Below are 23,975 nucleotides of genomic sequence, written 5' to 3'. Positions count from 1 at the left end.
TGAATTGTTACTGCGTCCAACCTTGAGATGGAAATTACAAGCGGTTAATATGAGATGTTCCCTGACAAAAGCAATGTCCAGTGGGTACTCTACATAAACAAATACCATTTTCATGCTGCGTCCCTTGTCATATACTGTCTACAGTACATCTACTATGTCAAGCAGTGTATAAGCTGATTTAGATCCTAAATGGGAAGAATTGTAATGAAATACTTAAATGCGGTTGTAAAAGTACAGTATTAAAGCCATTCTGAGTGTCTCGTTAACACAATGAACAAAATTGTGAGCAAATTCATATAAATCACATCTAGAATGTGGGGTTAACTGTTTTGTTTTCAACAATCATGCACCAGTTTGTATCATTCTATGACTACAACAAAATTAATAAACCAATGACAAAACATAGTGGATTTCTGCAGTATTATAAAGAAGTACAGTAATATTCTTTTCCAGGCTTTTGAGACCAAGTTAGCAGACTTTAATATCCAAATTAAACAATCATTCCAGTGTTTCATCTTTTGTACACCAGAATATTTCAGAGATTTGTAAAGTCATTTCATGGGAAATTGACACTGTCAAATCAACATCTAGCATATACGAAAGTAAAAACATACATGTCGGTGTGTGATCTCTCTAACTGTAACTATTTTGAGCTTTTTAATGACTGTATGTGTGTGTTGCTTTTTTTAGACTTCCAGCATAAGATCACCGTGCAGGCGTCGCCTTCCATGGATAAGAGGCGAAGCCTTCATTGCACCAGCTCCTCTCCTCCCAGCAGTCCAACACTCATCCCCCGGCTACGAGCCATTCAGCGTAAGTTCTGTCTGTTTTTATGCCTCCGCGCCGCCGACGCTAGTTCTAGTTTTCCTTAAGGCGAGGCCTGATTGTCTCCTCCACCACTTTGTCACTGTTGTTGTGGTTGTGTACTGTTTTTCTTGGCCTGGATTAAGTCAAATCTGCTTATTTAAAAATATGACTATTGAATAACTGAAGAAATCACATCAACTCTCTGAGGATTTCATGGGAACTGGGAACATGGGAACAGTGTCACAATGACAAGGGCTCTGTGAACAAAAGCTCCAAAGCCACAAGCAGTCAGCCAGTTGTTTGAACAGTTTGATGATGTTGTTAGTCGCGCACCAACGCTCTTGCAATAACTGGAACAAATTCCTCTTGAGCATTTATGGTAGATATTCAGACAGAGGGCGCAGATTGTTGCTCAGAATCACTTTGTTATGATAAGCCCTAATGGAGACGATTGATGTGATCAGTATTCTGCAAAATGGCCCATTTTATATGGACCTGTTTTGTCTTGCTTTGAGTTATAAGATTAGAAAAATGGTGTTTATTGTCCAGGATGGAGATTTCACGACCTGTGTATGTATTCCACACAGAGACATACAGATACACAAATATATACGTACAAACATACATTCATGCCCTTGCATATATCCCCACATATACATACTTTTCAATTACAATTATACTTTCTTTACTAGAGCTGGACAAATATGTGATTAAATGGATATTCGTTGGTTGGTTGGGAAGGTATTCAGTTTTCAATTTTCGGATTGGGATATTCAGTTTTTATGCCTACACCCTGGCGACAGCCGTGGCTGGAGGTGTTGTGTTTTCGGGTTGTCTGTCCGTTCGTACAAATGCGATATCTCAGGAACGCCTGGAGGGAATTTCTTCAGATTTGGCACAAACGTCGACCTGGACTCAAGGATGAACTGATTAGATTTTGGTGATCAAAGGTCACTGTGACCTCACAAAACATGTTTTGGCCATAATTCAAGAACAATTATATGTTAGTTATGACAATTTCACACAAATGTCTAATAAGGATAAAATGATGAAGTGTTTACATTTTGGATATAAACTGCACCTTGACTGACGGAGGCATACAATCGCGAGGCGGTAATTGTAGTTTATTTAATTTTTTTTAACTCCTCGGGATTATAAACATGGACCAAGCGAGGAAGCTCGGATGGATTCATGGATGGATTGATGGGCGAGACAGATAAATGGATGTTTAGATGAAGAGGATCTGCAGGCGGTGAAAAATGAGGGCTGACAGTTTGCGTTGTCGGGTGGAGGGACGGAGAAACAAAGAGGCTGGCAGTGAGAGAAGGAGAGCCTCCCCACTGACCTGGTGAAAGGACACCACCTGCTGGATCCCACACTTTACTGACACACACCTACACTGAAATAATTCCCCTCCAAAAATACCTGAAACATCCTCCAGAGTGGTCGTGGTAGTAAGCGTTTATTTCGCTCTCCAGCAGACATAATAACCTTTTGGAAAATGTTTTTTACTCAATAACAAATTACAATACAAGCAACAATACTGTAACATGACAGAATCCTTAAACATAAATGCCGTTAATTAAACCAAAAGACATGTGTTGCTTATTGACATTGACTTGTTTATGTTCATTATGATAATGTTAGGCGTTTTCTTACATGTTAATTAATTTCTCGTAGACTCGTCCTCCAGCAATAGTCGGGCAGTGCATGTTCATGTGTTGATGGGGAGTGGCTTTGGAAGGAGGCCTGAAAGGAGGGGTTGGGATTTTATCGGTTGGATACCTTCAAAATGGTTGATGCTAGAATGGATGGCCCAGAGGGACAAATAGTTAGGGTTAGGATAGTCTATTGGTCAGGGGATAGGAAGCACATTAGGCAAGCATCCACCCAGACCGTCCATTCTAGCATCAACCTTTCAAAATCTAGCTTACTCTTGCTGGTTTCTCCCATAGACTGTATATACAGATGGACGACATGACAGCTCCCCAAAAGTGAAGCCAAAACATCTCGATCGCCCCCTGGTGGCTGGCTGCAGTATAAGTCATAAATCCTGCCTCCTGCTTGTTAACGGATGGGACATGGGTCAAACTAAGAAGTCAAAGTACACGTCAAATAAATTTTTTCGAAAGATGGTTCCTGTCATTTTAGGTAGTTCATATCACGCTGATGTATGTTCAAGTGTTCACTTTTCAGATAAGTTTGTTTTTAATTAGATATTTGATGCTATAAAAAGGGGATGGGACGTCATGATTGACAGCTGTGATTGACAGCTGCTTTGAGTGAAGTAGTCATGAAGCCGGAGGCTCGGGAATTGTACGAAACGTCACAAGTCTGTGTAATAGAACGTGTTAATTTGATCAGAAATGTAGTTAGAGAGATATTATGGTTAGTTGTCTTTCTAACCAAACAGCTACCGTGGTGATAACGTAGCAGCTAGGTGGCTCGCGCTAACAAGCTGTGGCCGAGCTCGGCTCGTGATTGACTCGGGCGGGTTCCTCGATACCGCGTCTCCAGCCCCCCGATCGTTACTGCACAAATTCTGGCTCCAAATTATGTCAAAATCTCTGGGATATTTTGGCTTCACTTTTGTACAGAGGGAGGAAGTGGAGACGCGTCATCCATCCCTATATACATTTTATGGTTTCTCCAAAGTTGCCTACTGCAGCTTTAAATGTACTGTTCCACAGCATATTTAATAATATGCTCCTAGCTTAGTATAAGTACACAATACACAAGGTATTCCTCTTGTTTTTGGAAACAGTGGAACAAATGTGTGTTTTAATCACTGTGGATTGCAATGATTATATCTCTGAGTTGTTGTCCTCGTATTGTTTTAGTTTTATGCTGATATGGACCGGTGTGTCTGAATAAAGTTAAATTGAGTATGTCAACTACTTGTTCCATAGCGCTCCTGTCGGTTAGAGGTAACATGTATGTTTCCCTCCTCAGTGACATCCCACATGCGGAGGGACAGTTTGTATGTTTACCAACAGGATGTTGATCTGACCAGCGAGCTCACAAACTCCTATGGGCTCAGGAGGAAAGGCAAGCTATTGGCTACCCACATGCAGCGTGGGTGTGACTAACAGCACCAATCGCTGCATGTGATGTTTGGCTAACTGACAATTGAAAGGGTTTGATACCTAACAGCTTCCCATCAGAGTTGATTTTATGTGCTGATTGACGAGGTTTTCCTGCTGTGTGGATTATAACAAGACTTTGGTGTTTGCTGCTGTTCAAATTGTTTCACAGGTACTCTAGTAACAGTGGTGAGGTTTATGCCACATACTTGGGCCAGTCTGTTGTTTTTGAAACACCTTTTATTATGTGGTTTGAATTAAACAATTGGAGCTTTTAAAAACATATTGGTAGTGCTGTTAATTAACACATTTTCCTAGTTATGGGAATTTTGGCCCAAGTCTGTTGCGCTGACATCTTTGGTGGATCCTCCCTTCCTTCACACCTTCACAATGACTAACCCACAGCTGTAAGAAGCTTTTCTAACTGCTGCTTTTTGGGTGTTTGGTGACTATTGATTTACATTTTCAGAATTAATATACATTGGTGATATTTTTCTTTTATGAAAAGGAACCATTTCTAGAGAAAGATTACTACTGGGATTTTACAGATGGCATAATAACTTCTTAATAATCTTACTAACATGTCTACACCAGGTCCCCTGTCAGGGCCGTCTGTGGTTTCTCTGACAAGACTTTGCTGCAGTTGTTTGAGTCTGTGGTAACACTTATGGTCGCTGTGTTAACAGTCACTCAAGATGAGAGTAACCGTACGTGGGGCCGCAGCACCCTCTTCAGGCCAGAGGAGTTCGATGATGTGAAAAAGGGAATCAAGAAGAAAGGAAGAACCTGGGGCCCCAGTTCAGTACAGAGCAAAGAAAGGCCTGCTGCTGCTGAGAGGTACAGTGTACACACACACACACACACACACAAATACACTCACACACAGTAGAAAGAAGGCAAGTCATTTTTGGATCATAACAGGGTGGAGACCATTTGGTTCCTGTTCCTTAACAACATAACCACATCCTCATGTCTAAGTGTTGATGTTATTTTCGACTCATCTCTGTTTTATACAGTAATATACAACATAAAGTAACATATCACAAACAATACTACATACTTGACTTTATACTACAAGTCAAAATATTCTCTATTTCATGTTTTCTTGTGGCATCTGTTCCTTTGCATCGTTTTCAGAGTGCGTCCTCTGTCAGATGGCAGTAACCCCTGGTCCACCAGCCTGGTCAAGTCCCAGAAGTCTGTCCCCCTCTCTGCCCTGTTTGCTGAACAAGGTGAGCTAAAAATCCATTGTGCTGATAAAATATGAATTTACTAGGGCTGTCAAAGTTAACACGTTAATGCAAATTCGTTTTAAAACCACTCATTTCCACACTAATGCAATCGATCTTTCCAAGGTTGTAGCGGGCTCAGTTTTAAAGCTAGAGTGAAGATACTAGTATCATATGAAATAAGAAAAACCTAAGGAATCCATTAGTACATGTGCTTACATGGTGTCATACGAGCTTGTCGCAAAGGATGTTAAATACTACTCCAAACTTACGCTAAATTTTGACGAGGAAAAACTGGCATGGCCATTTTCAAAGAGGTCCCTTGACCTCTGACCTCAAGATATGTGAATGAAAATGGGTTCTATGGGTACCCGCGATTCTCCCCTTTACAGACATGCCCACTTTATGATAATCACATGCAGTTTGGGGCAAGTCATAGTCAAGTCTGCACTCTAACACACACACACAGCTGTTGTTGCCTGCTTGAGTTTGCAGTGTTATTATTTGAGCATATTTTTTATGCTAAATGCAGTACCTGTGAGGGTTTCTGGACAATATTTGTCATTGTAAATTGATTTCCAACATAAATATATACATACATTTGCATAAGGCAAGCATATTTGCCTACTCCCATGTTATTAAGAGTATTAAATACTTGACAAATCTCCCTTGAAGGTACATTTTGAACAGAAACAAATTGTGTGATTAATTTGCGATTAATCACAATTCACTATGGACAATGATGTGATTAATTGCTATTAAATATTTTATTCAATTGACAGCCATAGAATTTACATAAATATCTTTTGTATTTGTTTAATATTTGAGTAATTATTGTGGAAATTTGCTCAAAAGTTTTTGTGCTAAGCAGTTTTTTTTGGCATTTAGTCTAAACTGACTAATAACTGTAGTTTTGGTGAGCAGGTTTTAAAACGTCATGTTTTGAGTGCTTGTTTACTTGTAAGATTTTAAATAATGTTCTTGATTTTCCCTTCGGGGTTTATCAGACAAACACAAGTAATTTGTTGTCAAGTGGCAGGTACTCTTACATAACTAGTGATGCTTTTACAGGGAAGGGGAAAGGGGGCTAACCTGACCCGAAAACATCTTTTCAATCGAGAATAGCCTCCAGTGTCATTCTCTGCTCTTCTTTTAATGAAGAAATACTCTCCAGTTCTGATATAACAGATATTGCAGCATCTACACTAACCTCTTCAGGAGCCACCATTGTTAAGAACGAACAGTCGCCTCTCCGTGTCTCCTCACAAACACACAAGTCACGTCCGTAGCTGCAGTAGCTCCTCACAGGACGCTGATTGGTCCGTTGTCTGGCTTGCCGGCCACAAACGCATTACTTGGAAGCCAGACAAGATGGATTTTTGTGTGATATGTGATCCCGCGATTCTTGTGTGATCTGGTGAGATCGCGAGAATCCAGCTGCTGTGCAAGGTAAAAAGGGGCTTGTTAGGAGAATTCAAGACCTGAGATCTTCAGTGGAACAAAAACGTCTTTAACATACAAAAAAAGAAAGAAAAAAGATGTAAACTGTCACGATGGCTGCGAACGCTAGCTTCCCTGTTGTGACTTAAAACATGCACGTTAAAATCAGCTCGCGTTAAAATAATGTTTAAAATCTCATTATTCCGTTTGTTTATAATCTCTGATTTGCACTTCTGTGTTTTCAGCGGGGGGCGGTAAAGACGAGGCGTTCTCCCAGGAGAGTCCTGACAGCAGCTCCAAGCCAAAGCAGCTCAAGTTCCCCAACCAGGTGTACATCGATCTACCTCTGTGGAGGGACGAGCAGCAGAGCCCCGGGGGGCATTGTGGGTCCGGAGATGCCGGGGTCAGTGCAGCAGGTCAGGGTGGCTCACCAGAGACCCAAGACGACCCCTACACCACCACATCCACCTCGTCCACCTCCACCACCCCACAGCTCACCCCCACCAACAGCCTGAAGCGGACGTCAGCTCGCCGCAAGACGGACTCGGTGCTGTACGGCTGCGGCTCATTACTGGCTTCAGTCGTGCTCGGTTATGACATTAGGGAAGCTCTCAAAAACTCAGCACCTGGGGAAGATTGCGAGCCCCAGCGTGAGGAGAAAGAGAAGAAGAAGAAGGAGGGCCTGTTTCAACGTGCGACCCGGTTCCGCCGCAGCACCTCGCCACCAAACGGTCGCCCCCGCAAAGACGAGGCATCGTCAAACCACACCGCCACCCAACCTGTCAATCTCATCTCCATGTCAGCCATTATGGAATGCAACTCCACCAAGTGTCTCGTACAGTCTGCTGAGCCAGAGGTGTCGCAGTGTGGCCACAGCCCGGGGAAGGTGGAGATCGTGACTGCCAATCATCACACAGAGTCACCCAGACCCGGCCCAGCAGCTTCTACAGAAGGCCAGAGTAACAGGACTGCAGCTAACACACAGACACCAGTGCAAACCCAAAGCCAGCCAGCAGAGCAGAGCAACCACAACACAGGAACACGTCTACGCAGAAAGAAATACACCTCCAACCACAACAGTGAGTAACACAAAACGGGTAAGGGAAGCAAGCATGTATGTACTAGGGGTGTCACGATTCGATTTAACTTTCGATTTAAACATGTGATTGTTAGATTATGGAGTCTTGATTGGTAAAGATCAACAGATCATTGGTTTTATGCCCCCCCCCCTTTATGCCACTGTCATTTACACTTTTAAATTCTTCTTTATAAAGAGAACTGAACTCCCTTTCCATTTAGAGTGTTTCAAAAATTAGACTACAACAGTCTACAATATAAAAAGCTGCATCTTTTCAACACCAGTATCTCTGTGATCATTACAAAAACAAAACCTAAATCCTTCTGCAGTGCATCACAAGTGTGCTGTAATCTACAAAAATATGGTTACTGTCGCGCTTGTTTTTTCTCTCTTTTTTTCTCTCTCTCTCTCTCTTCGATCGCTTTTTGTCGCAAAGGTGGAGCTTTGGACGCCGTCTGTGAGCAGAGCAGATAGACAGCACTCAGCCGTCGCGCTAGCTTTTTGCTCTCGCTACCAATATCAGTCGGTCAGTTGAAAAAACGTGCATGTAAGCTGCAATTCAACCGTGATGTCGTTCTGTTGGGAGATACGGTGACTTAATTTTAAACCAAGTAAGAGTAGAAGAGCTATGACGAGTAAGGAAAAGTAACTAACTAACTTACTAAAGTCTGCCATCCGCTAGGCTAATTCATGCATTGTAAAATGCCATAGACATACAGGAAGTGCCCTGAGTATCGTAGCTACAGGGACGGACCCACATTTCCCATCATGCCTGCCTGGTCCTGAGTGCTGGACTGAGTAGTTTAAGTTTGCTGTGTTACGTTCCAAAATGCAGTATAGTTCAAACCATGAGTGAGTTGGCTTTTGCTTTTTTCGAGTACAGCTTTATTTTCTCTCAAGCGCGATCACGTAGAGGGAGAAAACAAAAATCGTGGATCTTGCATTATGATTTAGATGGTAGAAATTGGAAGCAAATTTTGATCAATTTTCTATTTAATGGTAAATGGACTTGCATTTAAAGAGCGCTTTTCTAGTCTTCCGACCACTCAAAGCGCTTTACACTACATGTCAGCATTCACTCGTTCACACACACATTCATACACTGATGACAGAGGCTGCCCTACAAGGTGCCAACCTGCCCATCAGGATCTAATTTAAATACTCATTCACACACCGATGGCGCAACCTTCGGGAGCAATTTGGGCTTAAGTATCTTGCTCAAGGACACTTCAACATGTGACCGGAGGAGCCGGAGATCGAACCGCCGACATTCCGATTGGTGGACGACCTGCTCTCCCCTCTGAGCCACAGCTTTAGAATCAAAATCGTGACTCCCCTACTATTTACGGTCTAAAAAAATATTTACGCTCCAAAAATGTGTCTCCCCCCGTCTGTTTCCAGCCAATGGCCCACCCACTCTACCTCCTCCAGCCACACAGAAGAAGCAGGAGAAAGAGAAGGATGTGTCAAAGAAGCCCTCTGGTGAGGAGGCCGTGTCCAGACCACGGCCAGTGTCGTTCCGGGCCAAACCCCACGCCTGGGCCCTGCTGCGAGGACGCAACAAGAGCTACTCCCTGGGCCACTACTCCGGAGAGAAGGCAGCACAGAACCTAAGCGTAGTGCTGTCCTCAGATGTGGGGGTGGGCTGCTCCCTGCTGGACATGGACACAGAGGGCCAGAAACGAGACTGCACTGTGCCGCTCTGCCGCATTCAGAGTTCCCCGGGACGGCCCTCCGTCTTCGAGCTGGAGAAAGAGTTCCTCTCTTAGGAGCTTTGAAAAGTGATCTGCTGTGGTCATAGTTCATCCCATACAATCTAGAGTGTTTCAGAACAATCAGACAGAATTTTTGGGCCTAAAACTCCTGGAGGGTTTAGAACCAGGCTGCCTTTTTTTCCCATTTTTAAAAAAAAAAGTTCTATAACATAAAACCCAGCTTCGTCTTTGACCTAGAACATAGTTGTCAGTGTTCTACAGCGTAGCCAAGTCTGAGACTTCTAGATACTCTGTGTCACAGGAGTTCAAGTACTGAGTTCTATGTGCACCCTCATCTCAGTTTGAGAACGATCTTAAGCCCAGTTCAGACCAAAGATTAGCGACGAGATGCGTTGAAACTTTGCAACTACTTGCAATGCGGCGGTCTGCAACATTCTGAAACCTGCCTGTTTACAACAATGCGACTAAACAGGACCGTTCTTTTCTCATCCCTCCCTGTGCCTGAGTGGCCACAGAGTACCAAAAGTGCTCTTGGCACGCTGAGTGACACACTTGGCAGGGCGCACTTGACTGCGTTCAGGGCCGTGTCACTGGGTTCACGAACCTGCGGTGTCCTCCTGTGCGTGCAGAGCAGCAACTAAACATCAACTTGTGGAGGTAAAGTAATACAAATGTATATGTTAATATGCGCATGCACATGAGCTGTCGCATGCATCTACGTATCCATTTATAGCGTAGATAGTAGTAGTAGTAGTGAGAGCGTGAGAAAGGTATAAGTCACTGACGAGTGTGACGGTGTAAGAGTTGGCAGGGAGGAAGGACATGATGGAAGAAGAGGGATAGGTCAGACACAGCTGTTCCTCAAACAAATTGATGAAGTGATCCTCTCTTTCCTCCGTCCAAAACTCTGCCATTTCGACGAGCTGAAGGTTTTTAACTGACTTGAACAGCAGACTTCGCTACGAGCTGATTGGCTGTTGAAACAGGTGTCGTGCCTTACGTTCTAAAATCAGCCACTGGCGACTTGACGAGCTGAGTTACAGGCGACACCATCAGACGGCTGAGACGGGCAAGTTCACACTGCTGCAACTTTTCCCCGCAACGTTCTAACAAGTTCTCGTCCCGTAGTGAATCTTTGGTCTGGATCGGGCTTTACACATCGCCTTGTTTCACTCTAGAAAACACATAGTTCTGAAACCTGAGCAGAACTTTGTGGATCAGCAGCTCTTCCTCTGGTCCCTCGGTGCTCGACTGCCACCTTTGTTCGCTCATCTCTCTCTTCCTTTTGTTACCTTTTTTCCTTTCTCGTTCTGTCGGTGCAGCTAAACGTTGACCGCTGCTGCAGCTTTCGCAACACAATACCCTCACCTTTTTATTTATATATATATTTTTATAGGTAATTTAATATGAAGAGACTTGACCTTACCTTAGCAACCAGCAGGACATACATTCCATGTCAGTTTCAAAGTTGTGCGATCACGCTTTTAGATTTTTTGACTTGAGAATCAAGCATGCATGTACCCTTAAAATGTTGAACAAAAAAAAAATCCATATGCCTTGTTTGTAAATATTTCTTTTTATCCCCTTATCAGCCTAATGCTGGCAGTTGTTTTGTATTGCATATATGCTGTTTTATGACTGTTTTAAAAGTCAGCGATGCTGCAGTACCGTTTGTGTTCTAGGGACAGGATCTTAGCAGGTATGCAAGTATGTGTCCTCCCAGAATGCCCTGAAGGTTTTAGAGATGCAGGTAGAAAAAACACTGGAAGTAACACAAAGCAAACATGGAATCGTTTTGAATCATGGAATCACTTAAAGGTTTGATTAAATTTTAAATGACCATTGTGGTCATGTATTGCTAATGCGGATTTTTCAAAGAGTATTTATAGAAAAACACATTTTTGGTTCATATTTCCCATACTCGGCACACTGCAGCAGAGTGGGGAACACTTCAGCGAATAAACAAAAGTTCATTTCAGGAAAACCTGCCCCAAATTAATGAATTTATAATCTAATCCCCACCCCATTGATTACTGATTGGCTGGAACTGTAATGACACGGCGTCATTTCAGATTTAAATCATGAAGGATTAATCCACAGCCCGGGAGTGGCCACATTGTGTTTAGAACACGCATGCACACAATGGCAATACTTGTACTGTAAACCGGACAGACCCAGTGCCTTCAAGTACTAAAGTTTCTTATTGTGTCTAATCCATGTCCTCATTTTTATTATCATGTGCACATCATTTTGTAATTTATACAAACAAATTATTTGTTTTCTCCCTTTTTTTTTAAACTCAAATTGATTACTCTGCATCTCAGAGTTCACCCCCATCGCCATTATTAGTTTCATATACCCAATTTGAAATTGTTATATTTAATTGGTTTCATTGAGATAGGTTTTTGTTTTATTTTTTCTATTTGTACACTTTTTATAAAGCATTAAGCACACAGTTTCCCCATGTAGCCAAATTCCCATCTCAGCAAGCTCAGGAAGGTCTGGAGACATATGAGGAAGAAATGTAGCTAAACAGAGCAAAGACACAGTTTCCTTATCATACTAAACTTAGAGCCAGTTGAATGGCTTCCTCAGGATTAACTAAAGGTCTGACTACACAGGATATATATATTGTACCTAGTCCCATGGTCACTCCCGGGCCCTCTTTCTAAAAGTTGAACAAATGAATTCAACATCCTTTGTTACTGTTGACTGATTATATTCCCCCAACTTTTTAAATCGCTGTCTTACTTCAGTCCGTTTTTGAGAAGTTCATTAGAAAATGTGTCCCGCTTTTGAAAAAGACAAAACAAGGGCTCATTTACAATAAGATAGGAATTTCCAAATGGTGTAAATATAATTGTGATTCCTCCTGATATGTATATCACTGTGGCATCTTATGATGATTTAGAATGTGAAGTATCCCATGTTCTGTATTTTATGACCACTGACTGTCAAACCAACACTGTAAAGGCCTTACTAATCATCAAGCTGTTAAAGGGGCAGTTTACAAGCCAAGATATCACATTTTTTTTTTTTTTTTTATGAATTAAGGGTAATCTGTAAATATACCATACTGCACTGTCTGGTGCTGTATACTGTATTTCAGTTTGAAGCTGAAATCTGCAGTTTGTCGTCCACGATAACAAAACTTTGTTGGCTAGCGGTTAACGAAAAGGTTTTGTCTATTAAGGTTAACTATGACTCGATATACCCAAATAAACATTCCACTACATTTGACAAACTGCAGCAAGAATATTTGTGATACCGGTTATCAATAAGGTGCATTCAGGCTTTTGGCTAAGGGACCAAATTCAACTCTACCAGCACTAAGGCCTCTCTGTTTTCAGGACCAAAACCACTAAATGAACTAGCTGCTAGTGAGGAGTTCTTACAAAGTAAACTACTCCGTACGAAAACTTCACAAACAACCTCAGAGGTGCAGTGCAGCGCTGTTGCTGAAAGACCCATAACCTTCTGATCAAATAACAAGACTTCCTGTTAAATGCAACACTTCCTTTGAATCACTGAACATCTCTGTCACACTGAAATGTGTCAGATTTAGCTTTGAGTACATCTGTTTCAGTGAACTTTTTTGTTATCATTACAGTATTTGTTATTTCACGCCTGATTGATCAAGAGTATCAAGTTTATAAACATTTTGAATAAAGTCTAAATCAAGGCTAATGTTGACTTTTTGTTTTCATTTTGGCGCATAATTACCACAATTATATGATGCTGTTTTCTTCAATTTTCAGCTAGCGAACCAAATGTGTATTAATCTGTTGCTACAGTGCTCAGCTGTCTTCGGGAAATTAATCTTTTTTGAAAACAAAACTATTTCTTTGTGACTGTATTGAGACTTCACTAGGTACCAATGGCCTTGGGGCTGAGTGCCACAGACGTGGTACTGAGGTAAGAAAGTATTGAAAAAAAGAGTAAAAAAAAGTCATAGTATAGTATGTTGGAGAAAAAAAAGCCAGAGTATAGTATTTATAAAAAAATAAGAAATAGTCATATTATAGTATATCGAAAAAATAATTGTATAGTATGTCGAAAAAAAGACATAACTTAGTATGTCAAGAAAAAGTCATAGCTAAGTATGTCAAGAAGTCATTGTATAGTATGTAGAAAAAATAAGAGTCATATGTCATGTATGTCGAAAAAATAAAAAAAATTCTTGTATAGTATGTCGAAAACCAAATCATAGGATAGTATGTTGAAAAAGGTCATAGTGTAGTATGTAGAAAAAATAAGAAAAAGTCATGTCATATGTATGTCGAAAAAATAAAAAAGAATTCTTGTATAGTATGTCGATATGTTTTTTATATTTGTATATATATGTGACATACTATACTATGATTTTTTTATGGGATTTTTACAACATACTATGCTATGATTTTTTTGTATCATACTCTACTATGAGTATTTCATGACATTTTTATAATATACTTAAGTGTGACTTTTTAATGACATTTTTATAGTACATACTATACTATGAGTTTTTTATGACATACTATAGTGTGACTTTTTTTATAGCATTTCTATGACATACTTTAGTGTCACTTTTTTAAGACCATTTTATGACATACTATTTTATGATTTTGTTATGGCATACTATACTCTGACTTTATAATGATATGTCTATGCTACCTTGCCGGCAACAGTTTTTGCCATAGACTTTATGTTTTCGGGTTGTCTGTCTGTCTGTCCGTCCGTTCGTTTGTACGATTCTCATGAAAACAATATCTTAGGAACACCTTGAGGGAATTTTTCAAATTTGGCACAAACATCCATTTGGACTCATGGCTGATCTGATTACAATGCTATTCATAACAATTTGACACAAATGTCTAATAGGAGGAATTGATGAAGTAATGACATTTAATGGTTGGCACAGGCATACAACCGCGAGGCGGTAATTCTAGTAATTCTCATATATTTTCTAATATTTATGAGTAAGATGTAATATACAGTATATATTGCTATTACAATGACAAAATCCGCAACCAGGAATCATAAAACCTGATGAAAAACTATAACAATTGAACTATACTGGGATACAAATGTTTTATTTCAGCAATCACAAGTAACAAAACAAAAATAAACTCTTAGTTACAATATACAACGTATTAGTCATTCGTCATGGAGAATCATGGTTACTGTACCTACTCTACGGAAAAATACTGTGCAGAACTCTGCTATAATGAATTTTACAGAAATAAAAATTGCTTTTTAAAAAGCTGCTTGAAAACAACTCAGCTTAAAGTAACAGCTTTTCATAAATACTGAAACAGGGATCCCCAGTGACTCCTGAGTTTGTGGCGAGATCAGCTGCGGTAAGAGATAACACTGTTGAATTATGATAAATCCTTCTTGAGATAGATTGTGCTTCATTCCTCATGTACTGTATGTGGGCATTATGTCAGCTGAAAAACAATGGTATGATCTAAATGAGTTTTTAAGTACTATATAACCTTACAGTGTAGGATTGATGATCTTGCCCATCATGAGGATGGCGTTAGAATCACCCTCGATGACAGAAAAGAAGAACGGCCGGTTGATGGACAGTTTTAGAGGGATGCCTGCTTCCTGGATCGTGTCCTGAGGTTCTGCTCCTTCCTCTGACATCTCAAACATCACCTTGTTGACCGCCTGAGAGGACACAGAGAGATCTGTTAATGATGCACACACACAAAGTGTTTTCTTTCTGACAAGATGAACACTCATCTAGTTCACCTTATCTATAGTGAAGGGTGTGGTGTTGCTCAGTTGGCTGAACTCGGCCTGGGAGCCCAACAGCTCGGCCTCAACTTGTGGACCCATGTCGGTCAGCAGGTCCCGCAGATCAGTCACAGAAGACATGGAGAACTTTGGGAGGGACAGCTCCAACAGACTGGACGCATGGACAGAAGGGGAGACAAATTTTAAATGAAAAATATTTGAACTGAAACGGGACTGTACCCGACTCTCTTTCCCCTTAAGATCTATAGCCTCATTTGCTCTACATTGATACAGTGACACATTAATGATTCACTGATAGACAGTTACTAGCTAAGGTTTTTGTAACTTGAAGCCAATAAAATTGCATATACTGTAAAACTGTGTTTCTATAGTCAGAAAATTCCACTTTTGTTTTGGTAAAATGATGGAAAATAATTCAGCCATGAATGTTTTGTAAATATAGATATTTTAAAATTGCTAGCAAGTTATTATGATGAATGTAGGATTAATATCTTATGAATAATAAGTTAAAAATATATTTAATATGTTAAAAATATGTATGTATATATTTTAAATATTTCTATTATTTTTTTCACATTTTTTATTGTAAATTTTTCTATTTCATATTGTGCCTCTTGACTTTTGCACCGTATTAATCGTTAAGCACCAAAACATCAAGACAAATTCCTTGTATATTAAAACCTACTTGGCAATAAAACTGCTTCTGATTCAGATTTCTGATTCTGAACTGCAATTGTAACTATTACAGTATTATGCAATATTGTAATGTATTTTATGAAATATTGTATTATGACTTTTTAATTAGATTTTTTATGACATACAATAGTGTTACTTTTTATGACATTTTTATAATAGTCTTATGACATACTATACCTTGACTTTTTAATTACATTTTTAAGACATACTACAATATTACTTTTTAAATTACTTTTTTACCTTTAAATTACATTTTAATGACATACTATACTGTGACTTTTCATGACCTTTTTATGACATACTATACTGTATGCTATACTATATGTTTTACATTAAGTTGTAATTACACAAAATCGCTCTAAAATCAAAGAATGAACTATTCAATACAAAAAGTGAAATTAGAAGAGAAATACACATTATTGATTATTGAAAATCCTGTAACTGAGCGACAAGTCACATGACGTTGATGGAATAAAAAATGGAAGCACAATGGACACATAACATGACAAAAAAAAAAGAAAAGAAATAAAACAAACATACTGCAGATTTCGAGTCCATCAGCTTTTAGTAGTGTGGGAAGGTGATACAAGGACAGGATTTAGGGTTTTAAAAAAGCACAACACTCACCCTTCCTGGAGGTTCTGGTGCCAGGCAGACATGTCGTCTGTGAGCAGCTTAGACACAATGTCATGGAGGTTAGCCCCTTCATGAGGCAGGACCAGCAACATGTAGGACCGTTTGCTCAGAGACAGCTTCACAACTGTGCACCGTCGTACCTTTGTGGTAACAAAAGCACCCTAGTACATTTAATATTTTACAGCTGCAAATATGTGGTGAACAGAAACACACAAATGAGCAAAAAACAAACAACTAAACTAAGACTTACCTTATCATTCAGGTAGCGGTACTGACCCGTGTGGGTCATCAGAGGAGCCATCACTGTGGTTGTTTCATTCACATAAAACTCCTGCAAGGCGGTCTTCTCTGGTTGAAAAGCTGTCTTCCAGTTGCCTAAACAGACACAACCAAAGAGCACAATCAGGAACTGCAAGGTGGTGCAGTTTTTGACAGAACTCTGGATTTCAGTTTGGTATATCAGCATCTAAGTCAACAGCACAAATCTAAGTGTGTTCGACTGGCACATGTACAGCAACTTAATTTACTGCAAATCTGACTGTGGTCATAATAATTGGTACGATGCTTGACTTAATATTTTCATCCTGGCATTGTGACAAGGATTGGAGATTATTGAAATGATTAAAATGTGGTATCGATTCACATTGCGCTCCTAAAACACAAAGTTAGTTTGGACTTTAAATAATGAAAGTCAATCTGTGTGTTCCGTAAAATAAATTTAACAGAGAGGAAGAAGAAACAGACCTTGGAAGTTGAAGGAAGAAACAAACAGAAGGTCGCTGCTGGAGTTCAGATCTTTGAAGACATCCTTCACCTTCCCTCCTGATGTCTTCTCCACGAAGCTGTTCACCAGCTGCTCTGCCTCCTGAGGTTTGGAGAAGTCCACACCGCGGATGAACGACGTGTCGGAGAAGTCCTGCGTGCCTTGAATAAAGTCCTCGGACAGTTGAGCGTCCTGGCGAGTGAAGGCCCAGACCTGGGTGGTGATTTCATCTTTGGGTCCATCGTCCACCAGAGAGTTAATGCCCTGCAGGGTCTTGAGAACCCTGTGTCCGTCCACTAAGGACACACAGTCCTTTTGGTCGGTGCCTCTGTCCAGGCCCAGTAGTTCCTGGATGGAAAGGAGTGAATTGGGAAAGATTAACTTCTCTGACCTCAAGATATGTGAATGAAAATGGGTTCTATGGGTACCCACGAGTCTCCCCTTTACAGACATGCCCACTTTATCATAATCACATGCAGTTTGGGGCAAGTCATAGTCAAGGAGAGTGAAAAGAGGAGATGTCACGCGTCATCAACGCGTCATATCTTTGGGGTACAACACATGCGCAGTAAAATCTGATCTTAATCTGATCTAATTGAGCCAATAGCAACGCACGACCGCAGCTCCAGTTACACTGCGCATGTGTCATATCCCAGAGCTCTAAACCGTGTCCCAGCCTCTTTCAATAGGCCTTGGTCATAGTCAAGTCAGCACACTGACACACTGTTGGGCTTGAGTTTGCCATGTTATGATTTGAGCATATTTTTTATGCTAAATGTAGTACCTGTGAGGGTTTCTGGACAATATTTGTCATTGTTTTGTGTTGTTAATTGATTTCCAATAATAAATGCATACATACATTTGCATAGAGCAAGCATATTTGCCCACTCCCATGTTGATACGAGTATTAAATACTTGACAAATCTCCCTTTAAGGTACATTTTGAAAGGAAAAAATATGTGCAATTAATTTGCGATTAATCATGGACAATCATGCGATTAATCGTAATTAAATGTTTTAATCGATTGACACCCCTACCTCAAACTCTATTGGACTATCTCTACAATGAGAACAAATCAAAAGCAAATACCTGGTACGGCCTCGCTGTCTTCTTGGAGGCCCCCAGGTAGAAGGTGACGAGGGATCCAAAAGTGTTGAGCGGCGAGAGGAGGGTGTTGGTGCTGTGCTGCTTGTTGCCGCCAGCCTGGTACATCCTCAGGCCCAGAGTGTTCAACAGATGTGCCAGAACCGCCGTCCTCTCTGTGATGTTCTGCCTCTGTGCGTCCAGTTTGGACGGGTCCCTGCTGTCTGGTGTGAGGACTTCATTATCAAGGGGGGCCACTGGAAGTGTCTCCAGAGGCTCGGACGTCTGTGTCTGCAGGGTCTCGCAGCTGACGTTGTCAGCGGCAAAGAGGTAGAAGGGGTGGACGTAGACGCGGTTGGCTTGGCTTCCTGAGAGGTAGCAGCAGAGAAGGAGGGCTAGAAGAGGCGACCGCATTTTACCTTTTGTTGGTAGTCACCTTTAAAATGATTCTTTCTGTGGAGGGAGACAGATAGTTTTACTTTACAATGAGTTATCTTGAGTATATCAACTGCCTCTTGAGTCTCAGTGAGCACTAAATATTTGTGACCCGTGAATGCTACATCACTAATAGTGCGGCTCTCGTCAGAAATCTGGCTGGATCTGGTTTTGCGTCTCTGACAGGATTGGCTGGCAGGAACATTGGACACAGAGCGGCATGTCAGTGATGGATTGATTGCTCTTTGTGTGTCCTCTCTCCTGCTGGTCAGTGAATGCGAGTAGGCATTACCCTCTACTACAGAGGTCGCATAGATAATGAAGACGCATCTATGTGCGTCTGTGTGCGAATTAGTATGTGCTCAGAGACTAAAATAAGATGGATGTTTCAATTGGATATTGTTTGTTGTTTACTCGGATCCTGTTAAAGCAGCCTTCAGATTGGGGATGCAAACTGAGGCGGGCATCAAACCAAATTGTCACCATATATTAAGACAAAAATGCTCACTGTGATTGGAAAATATGACACAAATTTGGCTGGATTTATGTTGTAATAACTGTAGAAATGAACACATTCTCTAGAATAAAATAATAGATATGCCACAAAACAAACTTTTATACGCTCCTATAATGAATGCAGAGTGAACACTGAAGTGCTGCTTCTACCATCTAAGTTGAACTGTCAACTTTCTCTCCTTTGTGAAACTTTTTATGCGTTAACCTAGATGTCTGTGGAGGAGAGTACTGAGTGCTCTTGTGCAAAAATAGGACTTTATCCTTTCTGTTGAACGTGCAGAAATGTGGACTGATGGACTCTTGGAAGAGGTGAGCAAACACTAGATTTTCCTCTATTTGGAAATGCACCACAGGACATGGCCTTGGTCTCTTATCAATAAAACCGGTGCACTCAAATGTTCTTATACGCAACCTACCCATATGTGTACCTGCTGACTTGATGACAGAGGTCAAAAAACATGCCCGATTCATTCTCACTTGATATGTTTTCTGTCAAGATCCAGATTTTTGACTACATTTTTGATATGATCTGATCCATCATAACCTTCAAGTAGAATCTTAGTTGTACTGTTTATTTTTATGAAGTGGATAACCCTCAAACTAAAAAGTTTGTCAAAGAGAGTTTGACAAAGGTGCTTTCTTGTACACCAGTTTTGGATATTTAGAACATAATATTTTGTTTTGAAGAACAGAATGGATTAGTTTCTAAACATTTCCCGAGTAGTTTTTACAATCACTGTGCCGCACAATCAAAAGGCAATTGCTGAGATAAAGTCAAAGTTTGCTCTTACCGTGTGTGTCCTGCTGCTGCTGAGTGAGGTGCTGAGTGAGGTCCTGGCTCCTCTGCTCCCTTACTTTAACCCGGCCGGCCCACCGTTGTGCTCCCACCCTGGTTACTGATTAACCAAAGCAGCATTGAGTCAGGGGCTCTGCTGTCATGACTTACACCCTGCTTTGTACTGACGGGCTACTGCGATAGATAAATAGATCTGACCACCAAATGTCCCTCTACATGTTGACTTTAGGAGGATGATGCAAGCTCATCCTGGATGGGGTGAAAGGTGAGTTCAACTTCCACAAAGGACGAGGAGTGGAAAGCAGAGGGACAGTCAGGCCTTGTTTGTGTTGGAGAGTGACTCACTGAAACGTCCCCATATTGCGGGGATGTTTATTTGTGATGATGGAATAGTGCTCTTGATTAATTACGCATGTTCTTTGCTCACCCTCGGGGTCAAACAAGTATCAAGTAAACAAGTCTCGAACCTGAATCACTTAAATCTAAATACAAATTGATTTTCATGTTGTATCATATTATTCTGCTGTTATTGTTCCTCTGTTGTCCTGTCTTCATCTCTGTGCACTTTCTCATGAGATCTGTTATAATCCATATGAATCATTATACACATTATTATATGTGTTATTATAAACAGTCTTAACTCTCTCTAAACTGTAAGTGCAATTGTCACAACTGTTTGACATCACAACTCTATTGTATGTTTGCAAAAGGTAGTAACTCATCCAAAACACATAATTCATGCTTCAGAACGTAATTATTGTGTAAGTAAATTGGCCAACGCCACCAAAATGAAAAGTTGTTTTGTCATCGTGTCTATATTTATTTAGATGTTTTTCCACCGTGGTAGTCAACCCTGGAAATGTCTCTAACAGTAAATACAAATCTCTGTTATGTTCTACTTTTTGTTGACACTGAATGCTTACTGTAATATACCAGAATTTGTCTAGCTGAATGTTGTTTGTGTATCCAACTGAGCTTTATAGATTCTCATTTCAACATTAGGTAAACGTTTACTGGGAAAAGTCAATACTGTAGTACACAGTAAACAGGATATGTGCGTGTGTTTATAAAGTAAATGTATTTGTGTAGCAATGTATTACATATATTGTAAACAGAAACTTCACCTTTGCTCTTTCATGTAAAGTCATATATAGTGAACACAAAATTTCCCACAAAATGACATCTTTGCTAAAAAACAAATCCTGCAACAATGAAAAACCTCCTCACAGTACATAACACCAACAACAGATAGATATGTATGGGATACACGTGTAGTCTGACAGATTTTGATAATTGAGTGGATCATTTTGCATGTGATGACTCAAACGATGAAAGAATGTTTAGAAGTTGTGAAGAGGACGACAGTTTCAGAGAATCAACTCAACAGTTTTGATGTGCAAGACATGTGCAAGTTGTTATTGTACAAATTGTAGACAATTGTATTTATTCTTTAGCAAACACGTGTCAAAACTCGTGCAATTTGCTTGAATGAATGGGAAATTCTAATCTGTTACAAACAACAAACTAATTGTTCAGAGATTTTAGGTTATTGTTTTGAAAAAAATAATTCTCATTCGGGAATTGATCCAAAGTGAATGAGAAAAACCGTAATGCCAATTCAAAAGAGAGAACTAATAAGATGTCTGATAAATGCAAATGTATAAAATAAACTAATACTGCATCTCTTATCCTTTATCTTTTTTTTCATATCAAACTGTTAAAAGCTACACTTAAATTTAGAGATATAATGACCAAAAAGTGTCCTTCGAAAAGAGCAAATGCCCTCCAAATGTTCTTTATAGGCAGGTAAACAATGTAATGTAGCTCATGTTTACTATTAAATGGGCGACATCCGTGACTGTAATGAGGAAAATCCTTCACACACACCTGTTTCAACAGGGCAGGGTACACTCAATTTTCTCATCAGAGAGAGAAACATTGTGTTATGTTGAGTGTTTTACAGTCCTGGTTTTATCTTCTATAAACATTGTTACAGTAATAATAATTGATAACAGGAAGTTAAGAGTCCATAAAGCAAAAATGAATGACGTAACGCTGACAGTTAGACCGATTGGTATCCAAAGTCACTCATCTAACTGTTAACTATCTGGTCTCTTATCAACCAATGAAAAACCAGTATTTTACACTTTCACTGTATTCATGCAGCATGTTTTTATGTTGAAACTAATATCAATATGTAAGAGTAAACAGATTTTTGATATTGATATTTCATACATGTCAGATTTGGGGTTCAAAGAGTTGTGACAATGGTATTTGCCAAGGCAGCACATATCATACTTGAACAATAAATTTAGAAAAAAAAATTGAAAAGTAAACCTCATTAATAATAACTGAAGTATATATAAATACACAAAAATAAGAAATGTTATTTCAAAGTTGAATTTATATTTTAGATTAATAGGATTAATACATTATAATCCATCCTATAAAACATTTACACTATTTAATACAATTTTATTTGCTTGCATATGTCAATACATATATTTAAAAATCTTGACTTTCAGTAAATATGTTAGCGGCTCTGTGAGGCTGTACTTTGGCAAAACAGTGCTTTGAGCTAACTGCTAATGTCAACATGCTAACATGCTCACCATGACAATTGATGTTTAGCAGGTATAATGTTTACCATGTTCACCATCTTAGTGTAGTTAGTTAGCATGCTAACATTTGTTAAATAGCACTGAACACAAAGTACAGCTGAAGCTGATGGGAATATGTCATTAGCTTTGCAGGTATTTGGTCAAAAACTTTGACCTGATGATGATGCTAGATGAAAAATGAGGGAATCACCAAAGTTATTATAATCAACATTGAGGAGGCAGTGGGCAACCTCTGGGGTTTGAAAAGTGAAGCCAATGCTGAAGTGCCTTAAACTTGCATTCTTTCTAACAGCCAGCAGGGGGCGACTCCTCTGGTTGCAAAAATGAGTCTGATTGTATAGAAGTCTATGAGAAAATGAGCCTATTTCTCGCTTGATTTATTACCTCAGTAAACATTGTAAACATGAGTTTATGGTCTCAATCGCTAGTTTCAAGTCTTCTTCAACACAGCATGATGTTCATTGAGTAAATTATGGTGCCATTTTGAGTAAAATAGACGATAAAGCAGGGTATGCTTTAGGGCGTGGCTACCTTGTGATTCACAGGTCGCTACCACGGCGTTGTCCGGTCTGAGACCCTTTCACAGTGTGTTTTCAGTTTATTAAAGTTAATTATAATGTTTTAGAGGCCTACAATGTCTTATCTAGCGTTTGATTGTACTAGCTCCACCTGTCATGTCACTGGTTGCAAATAACCAAGATGGTCAAAAAACAAGATGGCGACGGCCAAAATGTCGAACTCCAGACTTCAAAATGGCAAACCAATGGGTGACGTCTTGGTGACTACGTCCAATTCTGATATACAGTCTATGTGAGGTTGGCATGAATGTCTGTACTAAATCTCATAGCAATACATCCAAATCTTGTGGACATATTTCATTGAAAACCACAATGTCAACCTGCTGGTGGCGCTAGATGAAAAGTCAGGGGATCAAAGTCACCAAAGTCAGTAGGATTCATCCTCTGGGCACCATGATTGTCTGTTAAAAATGTCATGGTAATCAAATCAACAGTTGTTTAAGTATTTCAGTCTGGACCAATGTGACTAAAATGTTAAAAATAAATGTATTAGGGCTGTCAAAGTTAACGCAATAATAACACGTTAGCGCAAATAACTCATTTAATTAACACAGTCGATCCTTCAGAGGTTTTAGCGGGCTAAGTTCTAAAGCTACAGTGATGATATTGGTATCATATGAAACTACAGAGAAACTAAAGAAAAAAACTAAATAGTGCTCCAAACTTAGGCTACATTTTTGAAAACTGCCATTTTCAAAGGGGTCCCTTGACCTCTGACCTCAAGATATGTGAATGAAAATGGGTTCTATGGGT

The 23,975-nt window shown here is 39.9% G+C and overlaps 2 protein-coding genes across 5 annotated transcripts in view; one reads left to right on the top strand and one right to left on the bottom strand.

Moving 5' to 3' along the window:
* Window positions 1–13,039, top strand: part of map3k21 (mitogen-activated protein kinase kinase kinase 21) — a 37,793-nt gene extending 24,754 nt beyond the window's left edge. For 2 of the 4 annotated variants that reach the window (XM_074646160.1, XM_074646163.1), the window contains exons 6-11: window positions 691–813; window positions 3,760–3,855; window positions 4,577–4,727; window positions 5,028–5,122; window positions 6,805–7,638; window positions 9,039–13,039. In XM_074646160.1, coding sequence (XP_074502261.1) covers window positions 691–813; window positions 3,760–3,855; window positions 4,577–4,727; window positions 5,028–5,122; window positions 6,805–7,638; window positions 9,039–9,406 — 1,667 coding nt within the window. In that variant the 3' untranslated portion in view covers window positions 9,407–13,039. Of the gene's footprint in view, window positions 1–690; window positions 814–3,759; window positions 3,856–4,576; window positions 4,728–5,027; window positions 5,123–6,804; window positions 7,657–9,038 lie in introns of all 4 variants that reach the window. The other 2 variants (XM_074646162.1, XM_074646161.1) reach the window with 2 other exon arrangements.
* A 1,369-nt stretch (window positions 13,040–14,408) lies between these two features.
* Window positions 14,409–20,178, bottom strand: agt (angiotensinogen). Its single transcript, XM_074646168.1, has 7 exons — window positions 20,019–20,178; window positions 18,283–18,729; window positions 17,174–17,540; window positions 16,680–16,804; window positions 16,421–16,569; window positions 15,092–15,248; window positions 14,409–15,007 (listed from the first exon to the last, which is right to left on the bottom strand). Exons 2-7 carry the CDS (start codon window positions 18,688–18,690, stop codon window positions 14,831–14,833), a joined length of 1,383 nt encoding a protein of 460 aa, XP_074502269.1. The 5' UTR covers window positions 18,691–18,729; window positions 20,019–20,178; the 3' UTR covers window positions 14,409–14,830.
* Window positions 20,179–23,975: the final 3,797 nt, after the last annotated feature.

Source organism: Sebastes fasciatus, chromosome 9, assembly GCF_043250625.1.
Source record: "Sebastes fasciatus isolate fSebFas1 chromosome 9, fSebFas1.pri, whole genome shotgun sequence".
Taxonomy (NCBI): Eukaryota; Metazoa; Chordata; class Actinopteri; order Perciformes; family Sebastidae; genus Sebastes; species Sebastes fasciatus.
Note: the sequence above shows the minus strand (reverse complement) of the source record. Positions and strands in the feature narration are given on the sequence as shown.